The following is a 13,957-nucleotide window of genomic DNA, read 5'->3' as shown; positions in this document are numbered from 1 at the left end:
GAAAACTTCAAAAGGATCTGCCTACAATACTAAAGGCATTCCTCCACATTAGAGATTCCTAAGTGGGGGTCTGTGGACTTTTTAAAAAAAATATTTTTATAACTCTCATTTTTGTAATCCAATGTTTTTCAAATTATGAAATTAAAATCACTATTCTAAGAGTTTCATGAGCTGGCTTCACTAGACTGCCAAAGGTCTAGAATAAAAAAAAAAGGTTAAGAACCCCTGCTCTATGTCTTTTAATATGCATATTCATGGATACCAGAACAGTTCTAAAGCTATCACTCTTGATATATACCAGCCCAAATCCTTTTCTAATTCATTCCCAGATGTCAACTTTTAATACCATTTGTTGTATGCAATTCATCAACCGATAATATGTTAGAGGCTACTGATGCCCATCAGGTGTCTCTTTATTACCCTTCAGGTCACTACAGCAGACAATATTTTCCAGGCACCTGGCATATCATGGATGCTTAATAACATGAAGTGAATTGAGTGTTCCTATTTGCTTGTGACATTGGGGTTCTTTTAAGTGACCTAGGTAAAATGACAGCAAAATGTACATGGGAAAGCAAATTTTACGGATGTTCACAGGACTTGTCAATAATATAGAGTCAGTTCTGGGTAATGGCGGGTCTTTCCATCCAAAAACAATTACATCTAATCTTTTGAATGATAGATCCAACTGTTATTTGTTTAGAACCTCAGGAGGCACTTTAAAAAAATCTGGTGACACCAAATTTATATGTAGATGCTGTTATCAAAATTATCAAAGACTGGTCAAAAAAAAGAAAGAAAGAAACAGATCACTGTAACTAAATGGATGTCCTTGACCTAAAATATACCCAGAGAGACTAGTACTTGAAAAAATATAAAAAATAAAAATTGGGAAGAGGATTCATTATTTAATAAATGGGAAATTGGTAGGGCAAAATATCAGGAAAATAAATTCAGAGCAACATCTTATGGCACGTACCACAATAAGTTCTAGCATAAAGTTTGGGGCTTTTTCAACCTATAAAAAATGGAATAGAATACAATTTTATCTCAGCTGTACTGGAGAGATAAATTTTAATATGTCAAAAGAAGAAACTTTGATGATAAAACATATTCTCTCAGTACAAAACACAATTATACATACTCAAGATATATAGCCATGTTAGTGGGAATACTGTATAACAAAAAAAAAGATAAAAGCTTATAATCTTCAATTTAAAAGAAACTTCAAAATATTTAAGGGCAACAACTAGTACTCAATGAATAAAAGAGTGTGTGAGATGGCTTATCGTCTTGGCTATAGGTTAAAAGAGCTGTTACCCTCTTTCTCAGAGACAGGCTTTCCAGCAATTGCCCCCCTCCTGTCAATAGAGGATATGGACCCCAGAACCCAAGAGATGATCTTGAAGAGTTTAAATTATGAAGGCGGTAGAGATGAGACAGCAAAAACAAGGGAGCCTTAAAGTCAAAACAATATAATATGTGGCAGAGAAGAAAAAGAGATGCCCAGCAGAGAAGAGTCAACAAAAGCCAGCTAGAGTGTGCTCAAGCTAAGATTATTGATTGTTTGTGTTGGGCTGATTCAAAACCCTTGGTGTTGGATTACTAACAGTGTTAGAAAATGTCTTATTGCTCTAACCCAAGACAAGGACCTTGTCTTCCCAAAAGTCACTTGTAGAACTGCCAAAATAAAAATTTTTAAAGCACAGGATATACAGAAATAAAGGTTAAAAAGCACCCACGTCTTTCCCAATATCCTCCAGGTTGGCATACAAATGAAATTAAACAAGAACAAAAGTTACATGAAAAAAATAAAGTTATTGACCTCCACCTTTCTGATTCACATCTCTGTCTTTATTATCTCACAACCATACTGACTGGGTACATTACAAATCTGTCATCCAATTTCAACTGTATTCTTTCGCAGTTGATTCCCTATCTCCCTCCCCACAGAAGCTATTCCAAACCTTCTCTTCAGTCCTCAAGCCTTCCCTACCTCCTCTCTACTCTTACTCCCAACTGAAGACTACCTCTTACTTGTACTGAGAAATTTGGAGCTATTCAATGTGAGCTCCCTCTTTTCCTAGTCTCATCATCTTGAAACACCTTCACATCATCTCCAACTTCCTTTCCCCCAGTCTCTAACAAAAGTGGTGCCAAGGCCAACTTTGGCATGTGTCCTAAATCCCATCCTCTCCTTATATTTTCCCCAAAATATCACCTCTTCCAAACATACTTAATTCTGTCAAAGGTGCAACCATTCTTACAGTGTCCCAGATTCATAATCTTGACATTATCTTTGACTCCTCACTCTCCTTCATTCGCCATAACTAATCATTTGCCAAATCTTGCCATTTCTGCCTCGACATTATCCCATAACATCTCTTCACTCTGACCACACAGACAGCACCTTAGGGGAAGTCTTCATCATCTCTACTACAATCCACCCTCCACAGAGTCAGCTGATCTGCAGATCTGTCTATTTCACTCCCCTATTGAATACATTCCAGCAGCTTTATATTGTCTCTAAGATAAATATAAACTCTTCTGCTTAGCATTTAAAGCCCTTCACAACCTGGGCTCAAACTCTCTTTCCAGTCTTACCAGACGTTAGTCTCTCTCCCATAATCTGATATCCAGCAAAACTGGTCTTCTCCCAGTTCCTCACATGACACTACATCTCCCACCTTCTTGCCTTTGCACTGATCGTTCCAGATGCCTGGAACCTACCCATCCTTACTTCCATTTCAGGGAGTCTCTTTCCTTCCTTTAAGATGCAATTTAATCACCAACTTTTGCATGAATGTTATTTTCTTATCACAGGAACTGCTAGTAACCTCCCTTTCAATCTACTTTGTTTATTCACGTCATATCAATACTGTACAATTATACTGTATAATATATATATATATATATATATGTACTTGCTGCCTCTCCCACTGGAAAATCATTACCACACAAATAAGGATTATATCATTCTTTATACCTATATTCTCAGGGCCTAGCATACTATCTGTCACATGGTAATGATGGAATAAATGTTTGTTGAATGACTTGACACATCATCTGCCAAATCCAATGATCAATCTTGATTCCAGAAGACCAGTGATCAAGAATGTTACCCACCTCCTGATAAAGTGGAAATAATTTAAATGTGTAGAATGAGACACATATTTTCAATATGGCCAATATGGGAAATTTCTTCGTCTTGACTATGCATCTATGTTACATAGATCAAAGTATATATCTTTTTTTTTCTTTTGGTGGAGGATGGAGGTAAGGGAGGAAAAAAAAAGTCTTGATAATTTTAGAAAATAAAATTTAATATATTATCAGCCAGAAACAAGATATGGTAGAAGATTACAGTCCTAACATCAGGTGTTAAAATGATAACAATGGATGACTTAAAATAAGCAAGGGTGTGTGTCTGTGTGTGTGTGCCTGTGTGCGCGTGTGTGTATTTATTTAGCTGATAAGGATACAGTTTTCAGACACAAGGAAAGGATGCATGATGCAAAATCAAAGCCAATAACAACTGCAGTATGTGATTGGGTCAACTCCCCAAGCCTCCCCCTCATTTAAGTACTTGATCAGAGCAGCCAATTTGAGTTCAAGTTCTATTTGTGACCTTAAGGAGCTTCAACCTGACCCTCTTGCTGTAATTGTTTAAATTATGGTTGCTCCTTCAGCTCAAGGGCTGCTCAGAAAACTGTGAAGGACTTAAGACACATGTATTATACATTTTACAACCTTTTTTTTCTTGAAATTTACCCCTTCCTTTATTTTACAACTTTTTTTTCTTGCTGCCACCTAGTTAAATTACTACCATGCCTCCTATGCTTAGGGTGCTATCATGGTAATGGGAATCTGAAGATCTTCCATGCCCCTTGTACTGGCAAGCAAATGGGTACTTAGCACCTTGTTTCAAGTTCATAACTGTGTCAAGTATTAAGATCCAGAACTTGTGAATCCCACAGTGGGAAGAAGCTGCTGATATAACAGGATGGGGCAGAACAGAAAGGAGCTAATACCATACATAAAGAAAAGCTCAACCTAGAGAGCCAGAACTGCTGGGAGCGAGCAGCATGGAGGCTGAGTTACTATTGCTGGAGAGAGAGAACTTCTGAGAGCCAGCCAAGAACTGCTGAGGACTTCTGAGAGCTGAGAAGAGAATTGAGAAGAACTGAGAAATGAGAAGAGAGAATTGGGAGGAAGCATGACAGTGATGCTGGTACTTTGTCTGTTTTGATGTTACTTTGTCAGATTTGTTTGTTGATAGAGGATATTGCTGTTGTTACAGAAGCCCTGGGACCTCACTGCTGATTCAGAAGCCCTGAAAGAGGATTTTCTTGTTGTATGTTTACAGAAATCCTGGAGGAGGGTCTTGCTGACGTTTTCAGAGGTCCTGGGATTAAACTGATGATTTGTGTTGATTCCTCGGACCTTGCTGTTGAGTCTATGTTGATTTCACAGGCAGAAAGTGCATCAATTCAGAAAGTGAATTGATGAGGATGCCAGAAATGTGTATTAATGTTATTGTGGCTTTGTTAAGCTTTGTTTTCCCAGGAACAGAAACTGTGAAGGACTAGAGGTGGACTAGACACTGTGAGCTTCAATATGGAACCATGGAAGCTGAGAGCCTTCCTCCAGTCATGATGAAAAGACCTCTCCTTGGGTATTTAATGCAAACTGAAAAGATCATGATTTACTGTGGCCTAGGGGTGGAGAACTTTGACCTTCACATTTAGATGACTGAGTTAAGGACTTCTCCAACTAAGAAGAAAGAAGACTTTTAGATTGAAGAGATTAAGACAATGTGACCTAGGGGTGGAGAATTTTGACCTTTGTATTTTGTGACTGAATTAAGGACTTACTAAATGATTGAGTGACTAAATGAGTGGAATGATCACAGTGACCATGTGACCACTTTGGTGAAAACTATGTGGCCATTTTAGTGATAAATTGTTATGCTATAACATTGTGAATGCTGTACTTTGATTTTCTGTAAATGTTTTGTCTTAGTTTGTTACTGAATAAATAGAGAGTTCACTATACTGTGTAATCAGAACCTTGAAGCTAATTCACAGCAGCAGTCCTCTGGAAAGCAATCAGGTCTTAGCAGAGGTTGCAATAGGGCCTGGCCAAAGACCACCACAGAATGAGAGGGAAATAAATACTAGCTTAAGGAAAATACTCTGGTCAAGGCAAAACTTTGTCTTCCTATAAATATAAGTTCTTAAATTAGAGAATAGTTAAACAAATTGTGGTGGTTTGTTGATTAGTCATGTCCAACTCTTTGTGACATTTGGTGGGGCTTTCTTGGCAAAGACACTAGAGTGGTTTCTCATTTCCTTCAACAATTCATTTTACAGATGAGGAAACTGAAGCAAATAGGATTATAAGTTACTTGCCCAGGGTCACATGGCTAGTAAGTGTCTGAGGCTACATATGAACTCAGGTCCTCCTGACTCCAGTGCCAGCACTGGACTATCTGGCTGCCCTAAACAAATTGTGGCATATGAATATAATGGAATATTACTATGCTATAAGAAATGATGTATCTATATGACACATATATGTGTCATATGGAAAAATGCTCTAAATCACTACTGATTAGGGAAATGCAAATTAAAACAACTCTGACATACCACCTCACACCTATCAGACTAGCAAAAATGACAGAAAAGGAAAATTATAAAAGTTGTAGATGATGTGAGAAAATTGGGACACTAATGTACTTTTGGTAGAGTTATGAACTTATCCAACCATTCTGGAGAGCAATTTGGAACTACGGCTACAAAAAAGGGCTATAAAACTATGCATACCTTTTAATCCAGCAGTAAACTGGTGAGTCTGTATCTCGAAGAGATCATGAAAAAGAGAAAGGGATATATTTGTACAAAAAATAATTATAGCAACTCTTTCTGTGGTAGCAAAGAATTGGAAATGGAAGGGAATGCCCATCATTTAGGGAATGACTAAACAAGTTGTGGTATATGAATGTCAGGATATATTTTTGTGCTATAAAAAATGATGAGCAGGCAAATTTCAGAAAAACCTGGACTTACATGAACTGATGCAAAATGGAGTGAGCAGAACCAGAAGAATATTGTACACAGTAACAGTAACATTGTGTGATGATCATCTATGATTGACTTAGCTCTTTTCAGCAATACAATGATCTAAGACAATTCCAAAAGACTCATGATGGAAAATGCTATCTACATCCAGAGAAAGAACAGATGGAGTCTGAAGAAGGCAGACCAAAGCATACGATTTTTGCTTTATTTTTGTCATAGTTTTTTCCTTTTGTTCTGTTTCTTCTTTTACAACATGACAAATATCGAAGTATGTTTTACATGATTGCACGTATATAATCTACATGAAATTACTTACTGTCTTAGGAAGGAGGAAGGTGAAGGAGAGAAGGAAAAAATTTGGAACTCAAAATCTTATTAAAAATGAATGTTAGGGGTGGCTAGGTGGCACAGTGAAAAGAGCACCAGCCTTGGAATCAAGAGGACCTGAGTTCAAATGTGGCTTCAGACACTTGACATGCTTACTAGCCATGTGACTTTGGGCAAGTCACTTAACCCCAACTGCCCTCCAAAAAGCAAAAAAAAAAAAAAAAATGTTAACAATCAATTTGGGGCAGCTAGGTGGCGCAGTGAATAGAGCACCGGCCCTGGAGTCAGGAGGACCTGAGTTCAAATCCAGCCTCAGACACTTAACACAAAACTAGTCATGTGACCTTGGGCAAGTCACTTAACCTCAATTGTCCTACCTTTCCCCCTCCAAAAAGCAAATAAAATAAAAATCAACTTTACATGTAATTGGAAAAAATGCCATTAAAAAAAGAAGGAATGGTGTGTGTGAGGACTTCAGAGAAGCAGAATGAAGAAAGAAGGGTCAAGAAAACAATATATCATTTTACAGAGCTAGAAAAAATAATAAAATTCATCTGGAAGAACAAAAGTTCTAAAATATCAAAGGAATTAATGAAAAGAAATGTTAGGGAAGGTGGCCTAGTGTAATAGTAATGAAATTTAAAGATCCCCCTGTATTGGCTTGGTTTTTGGTTTGATTGTGTTAAAACCCAGAGCTTGTGAATCCCAATTGTGGGATGAACTTGTTGAAGCGAAAAGAGAGAGCTGAACTGGGAGGAGCTGATGATGTAAATTTAGAGAGACACAAGAAAAAAGAGAGGCAGAAGAACTTTTTGGAAGCAGCACCTTGGAGGCAGAGAGAGACTGAGAGGATTACTGAGGGCCAGTTTGAATTGCCCAGGACTTTTGAGAGCTGCCACCCAGAGCTGCCAAGGACTGAGGAGACATGGCTGTTATGCCGGTACTTTGTCTGTCTGTTTTGATGTTGTTTTGCCAGATTTGTCCACTGGTGAAAGACAGTCCTGTTGTTGCAGAGGTCTTAGAACCTCGCTGTTGGTTCAGAGCTCCTGAGACTGTTCTGCAGACAGAGAATGAATTCTGTCCACTGGGGAAGGACAGTGCTGTTGTTGCAGAACCTTGCTGTTGGTTCAGAAGCCCTGAAGAAGGATTTTCTTGTTGTATGTTTACAGAAATCCTGGAAGAGGGTTTTGCTAATGTTTTCAAGGGGTCCTAGTGACTGTTCTGCAGACAGATAATGAATTAATGAAGACACTGGCAATGTATCTTGTGGCCTTGTTAAGCTTTGTCTCCCTAGGAACAAAGATTGCTGAGACCTTGCCTTGGGTCAAGATGAAAAAAAGACCTTTCTTTGAGTATTAAATGCTGTGCTTAAGCATGTTGTAACTCTGGGGTAGATTCAATTGTAATCCAAGGGCGGGGAACTTTTGACTTTTTTGTGCTCTGTGATTAAACAAATGAATGTACTTTACTTATGATTGGAAACTAATCTCCATTTGAGAAGGGGGGCTTTGTGGTTGACTAAATGAATGTACAGCCTACGGGTGGAGTAGTATTTAGAAGAGGGACTTTGTGACTGATTAAATGAATCTAATATCCAGGGGTGGGGTAGTACTTGGAAATTATTAAATTACACTTGGTAAATGCTGCATTTTGAATTATGCTATATTTTGATTCTGTCTGTTCTTAATTTGTCGCTGAATAAAATGGAGAGCACCTATGCTGGTATTTTGAACCTTGGGAAGTTGCCTTTGCTTGGCATTACACCTAGTCATGATAGATCTTAAATTATATTATAAAGCAGCAATCATCAAAACTACTTGGTACTGGCTAAGAAATAGAGTGATGGATCAGTGGAATAGGTTAGGTACACAAAACACAATAGTCAATGACTACAGTAATCTACTGTTTGATAAGCCCCAAAACTCCAGTATCTAGATAAGAACACACTATTTGACAAAAATTGCTGGGAAAACTGGAAAATAGTATGGCAGAAACCAGTATCTTACCATTTGGACTTTATTTTGGTATACAGTGTAACACGATTTAGAAATAAAGGTTGATACTATAAGCAACTTAAGAGAGCAAGGAATAGTTTGCCTGTCAGATTTATGGAGAACAGAGTAATTTATGACCAAACATGAAACAGAAAACAATATGATGTGCAAAATAATTTTGATTACATGAAAATGAAAAGTTTTTGCACAAATAAAGCCAATGCAACCAAGATTAGGAGGGAAGCAGAAAACTGGGAATTTGGCTTGATTGAGAAGATATTTCCCCAGTTCTGCTTCAGAGTGAAGGCTAAGCCAATTAGAAATTTGCAGCAATTTTTCAAATTTCTGACAATGTTCCAGAACATATTCACTAGACAGCCTTTGAAGTCAAAGAGAGAATTAATAAAGAACAAATAGAGAGAGGGTTGAGGGTTGCTATGGTTGCCCTCAAGTGTACCTGAGAGGTACTGCTCACATCTTACATTATACACCCCTGAGTCCTAGACTGTACTTTCCCATCCTGAAAAAATATATATGCTTAGCAGTGAGTAAAGTGCCAACCCGAGAGGACCTGAGTTCAGTTACAGCCTCAGACACTTCATACCTACACAAAGCTAGCCGTGTAACCCTGGGCAAGTTACTTAACCCCAACTGCCCTCCAAAAGGCAAAAAATAAATAAATAAATAAATAGATGTGCTTGCCATTCAATATTTTGTAAAAATCTTATAAAATTCTCTCTGCCTCACTTTCTTTAGTTGTTAAATGGGAATGATAGTAACACCTACCCCTAGGGTTGTTGTGAAGATCAAATGAGATAATATTTGTAAAGTATTTAGCATAGCACCTGGCAACCATTCTAGAGAGCAATTTGGAACTATGACCAAAGGGCAATAAAAAGGTGCACACCCTTTGACCCAGCAATACCACTTCTAGGGCTACATCCCAAAGAGATTATAAAAATGGGGAAAATATACAAAAATATGTATAGCAGCTCTTTTTGTGGTGGCCAAGAACTGGAAACTGAGAGGATGTTCACCAATTGGAGAATGGCTGAACAAGATGTAGTTTATAAATGTAATGGAATATTATTGTGCTATAAGAAATGATGAGAAGGGAGACTTCAGAAAAACCTGGAAAGACTTATATGAACTGATGCTGAGTGAAGTGAGCAGAAAATAGAACACCTCCCTGAAGTCAGGAGGACCTGAGTTCAAATCCAGCCTCAGACACTTAATACAAAAACTAGCCATGTGACCTCAGGCAAGTCCCCTAACCCCCATTGCCCTCCAAAAAGCAAAAAAAAAAAAATGGAGTTCGAATGCAGATCAAATCAAAGCATACTATTTGCTCTCGTTTGTTTTTGTTTTTTCTTTCTCGTGGTTCATCCCATACATCCAGTTTTTCTATACAACATGACTAATGTGAAAATATGTTTCATAAGAATGTATATGTAGAGCCTATATTGGATTGCATGCTGTGTTGGGGAGAGGGGTAAGGAGGGAGGCAGAGAAAATTTAAAACTTATGGCAGTGAATGCTGCAAACTCTAAATAAATAAATAAATAAATTTGTGGGGGGAAAAAGAAAAAGAGAAAACAATATATCCAGTAACTATAACAAGATAAAAAGGGGGGGCGGGGAACTACACACCAAAGAAACCAAAACTAAATATAACAAAATTATAAAGATCAAGTGAGTACAGAATGAAGAAATATAAGAAGACATCCCTTTGTGAATGTGGGAAATCCACAGGTATTATAAAATGCACATTTTTGGACATGTTCAATGTATCAATCAGTTGTGCTGCCTCTTTTTGTCCTCTCTAAAAAAACAGCATGTGTTATGTGAGATGCCTATCTACAAGGGGTAGGAGGAGGGACACATGGTATATTATGGTGATGTAAAAAATGGAAAATATCAATAAAAATTTATTAAAATTTTAAAATTAAAAAATGTAAGCTCTTACAATCAGAAATTTTTCATTTTTGACTTTGTATCCCCCAAGACCTAGCACAGTACGTTACACATAGCAGGAACTTAACAAAGTTTCTCAAACAGAACTGAATAATAAAACCATCTTATTAACATTAATAAAGTGTACATATTTAAAGTTGGCATATTTGTTACAAAATTCAAATAAAATTTTAAAATCTGTTATAGAAAAGGACAATAGAAGAGACTGACTAGAAAGCATGGCAAAGAAGTATGCTAAAGTGTTCAACAACCATAAAATAAAGATATATCAACCTTAATTTTAAAACTTGAATACATGAATTGGTCATATATTTTTTAAAAAGAAAAGTAGATTTTTACCTGTCAAATCAATTTTCAGTTTGGTTATATCTTTAGCAATGTTGAACTGGTCTTTTGCTTTTGCATATTCATAATAATACAAATATGTATGTGCACATTCAAGATGAAACTGAACATTCAGGTATCCACATGTCTCCTTGGTCAGTAGATTTTCTAGTTTCATCACTGTAAGACAAAGAAAAGACACTAAGAATTTGTATCCTATAAAGATATTATTGTACTCACAAGGCAAGAAAACCTATCATCAATCACCAATAAAAACTATAGAACTGTGGCCAAAATCAGAGGCAAAACAATGAATAGAACTGACAACAGGGGATCCAGCTGCTTCCACAGCTACCCATCAATAAATCAACAACAATTTATTATGCTCCTAATACTATGCCAGGCGCTGACAAAAAAAAAGAGAGAGAGAGATACACTCTGACCTCTACTAGTTATATTCTACTACTGCTTTCAATGCTGGTTGCTATCCAGCTCTCACCACGGCCCAGAAGCACAGCTACCCCAGACATGGGCACAAGGTCTTCCTCCAGGACTAAGATAGAAAATTCTGCAGAGGCAAAGTACCAGCTGATGCCCCTAATCAAAGATGAAGAGAAGAAAGTTATAGTAATTAATTGTTAAAAGTTCTAATAATAAATTGTAGTAATTAAAGATCTGGCTTCAGAGGGACAGGTAGGGAAAAGGCATTTTTTTTTTAAGCAATTGGAGTTAAGTAACTTGCTCAAGGTTACACGGCCAGTAATTTCTGGGTGGATGCTAAGTGTCTGAGCCTGGATTCGATCCCCCAGGTCATCCCAACACTGGGGCCGGTGCTCTTACTCACTGAGCCACCTGGCCACCCCAGAAAAGGCATTTTAAGATACCTCTGATACAGCCACAATATGCTCCCACCACCTGCATGAGTCTCCATCCAAGGACTCAAGGTAGAGGTAAGCACCAGGTGTTGCTCCTGGACTATATGCCAGAGTAACACTGCCCAGAAGAACGCACTGAGCCATAACCATACATGTTCCCCCACTGGCCAATATGGAAAGAAATTTAAAAAAAAAAAAGATTCTGTAAGAGAGATCTCAAAGAAAATGCTAGAACTTCTGCAGTTTTTCCAATCATCATTACAGTCACTGCCATGGACTGATCCTTGGACTCCCCCTCAGCAGGAACCAAAGCTGTGTCCACGTGCTGCCAAGGACTGGGCTGGTGGACAAAGAGTCTAAAAGAGGAGGATGAAGCAGCAGAGGGAATTAAGGGAGGCCATGCAACAATAGCCCACAGAGCCAGCAAAAGCTACAAATGACAACAAATGAAGGAGGATTTTCCCCCCCATTCTGCATCAAAACTAACTGGTCCTAACATATTATTAAAGATAAAGGACAGGGGCGGCTAGGTGGCACAGTGAGTTAAGTGCTGACCCCAGAGTCAGGAGGACCCGAGTTAGGTTCTGGCCTCAGACACTTAACACCCACACACAAAAACTAGCCATGTAACCTTGGGCAAGTTACTTAACCCCAAATGCCCTCCAAAAGGCAAAAAAAAAAAAAAAAAGATAAAGGACAGACATCCCTCCTTCCTCTTAACAGCCAATTAGCTGTTTTTAAGAAACATACTTTGTAGGAAGACCTGTTTGTTGGGAAGTATGTGTTGAAAATAAAGAATATTGTTATACACTATTTTGCTGAATTTTTCTTGCTGTTCAGTCCTTTTCAGTCATGTCCAACTCTTTGTGATCCCATTTGGGAGGTTACTTGGCAAAGATACTGGAGAGTGATGGCATTTTCTTTTCCAGGTCATTTTACAGATGAGGAAACTGAGGCAAACAGAGTTAAGTGACTTTCCCAGGATCACACAGCTGGTTAATGTCTGAGGCTGGATTTGAATTCAGGAAGATGAGTTTTCCTGATTCCAAACACAGTATGCTATCCACTGTACCATCTAGCTGCCTGATGAATGAGTAAACAAGTATTTATTAAACCCTTACTATGTGCCAGGCACTGTTCTAAGCCCTGAGGATACAAAGACAAAAAGAGAAGTCATAGATACAGAGAACAGAGCCACAGCGGTCATTTTCATAAACAATGTTAGTACTGATTTGATCAAGGTTCCTAGACCATGAAGTGGAAAATGGAGGTTGTAGGAAGCCGTGTGGAGGGTCAAGAGAACACATACATCAGGGTAGATAGCAAGAAAATGGCCAAAGGGGATGACTAGATAGAACACGAAACAGTCTGATCTGTTCTGGAGTTATGTAAGGCAGGCTTGATGACTGACACACCCACCAGGATAGTTTAGTCCCAGGGAAGGAGTTTCAATGAAAAGAAGTTACAGAGAAGCAGAAAATAAATTCCAAGTGATCTCAGGGAAGATTTTGTAGACATGGAGTTTTGAAGAGTTCATAGGGTCTAAAGAATGGAGATGACCTCTGATTTATTCCACTAAAAAGAGTGGAGAGCAGGAAAACAGAAACTCAGAAAAAGACTATGCATTTGTATTTGTTACAAAGGATTTTTTTTTCCTGTTTATTACAATGTGGCAGAAAAAGAGGATGAGAAAAATAATTATGGTTCATAAAAAAATTTAAAATAAAATATTGATGCAGTATAAAAATAGTGACCCAGCAAGAACATATAAATTATATATTAAATGATAACTATATTATAGTATACTACATATTATATACTAAATTATAACTATAGGTCTTTGTAGTTAAATAAAACAATATACTTTAAATTCATTTATTACAGAATATATTACAGATAGACACACACACATAAATATAAGAACCATAGACACTTAAGAGCCATAACTAATATAAAAGGTGGTCTATCAGGACTTTCCACATAACTGAACAAACAAGAAGCATTTATTAAATAACAAATGGTGAAAGGCCCTCATAGTCATAAGTCCCTTCTCTAGCACTACCAACAAGTAGCCTTCCAGCTTCTGGTTGAAAACAAGATCGCTAATTCCTAAGGTAATCCTGTTCCATCGCTGTTAGGATGTTCTTTTTTATATTGAATGGACATCTGCCTCAATCTGTTAAATTTTGGTTTTAGTCTCTGGAATTAAACGAAAAAAACTTTCTCTATTTCCATATGATAATAATCAAGTTCCTCCAAATTTTTTCTTGAAACCAGACAGCCCCAGTTCCCCCAACCATTAATCATGACATGCTTTTGGATTCCCCACTATCCCAAACAATCTCTTGTGTATATATTATAAGTTATCCATGCTGCTCTTAGA

At 37.6% G+C, this 13,957-nt stretch overlaps 1 protein-coding gene and 1 long non-coding RNA gene across 4 annotated transcripts in view; one reads left to right on the top strand and one right to left on the bottom strand.

The window, feature by feature from the left end:
• TTC27 (tetratricopeptide repeat domain 27) overlaps nucleotides 1-13,957 on the bottom strand; it is a 250,727-nt gene that overhangs the window by 192,108 nt on the left and 44,662 nt on the right. For all 3 annotated transcript variants that reach the window (XM_069072168.1, XM_069072169.1, XM_069072167.1), the window contains one exon: nucleotides 10,715-10,879. In XM_069072168.1, coding sequence (XP_068928269.1) covers nucleotides 10,715-10,879 — 165 coding nt within the window. The remainder of the gene's footprint in view (nucleotides 1-10,714; nucleotides 10,880-13,957) is intronic.
• The window catches only part of LOC138149182 (uncharacterized), a 148,936-nt gene continuing 141,593 nt past the window's right edge, over nucleotides 6,615-13,957 (top strand). The window contains exon 1 of the long non-coding RNA XR_011165253.1: nucleotides 6,615-6,633. This is a non-coding gene — a long non-coding RNA (uncharacterized lncRNA). The remainder of the gene's footprint in view (nucleotides 6,634-13,957) is intronic.

This window comes from Petaurus breviceps, unplaced genomic scaffold (genome assembly GCF_028583685.1).
Source record: "Petaurus breviceps papuanus isolate PSGF00001 unplaced genomic scaffold, PetGlider_PUasm1.0 90845, whole genome shotgun sequence".
NCBI lineage: Eukaryota > Metazoa > Chordata > Mammalia > Diprotodontia > Petauridae > Petaurus > Petaurus breviceps.
This window is presented reverse-complemented; position numbering and strand designations above follow the sequence as displayed.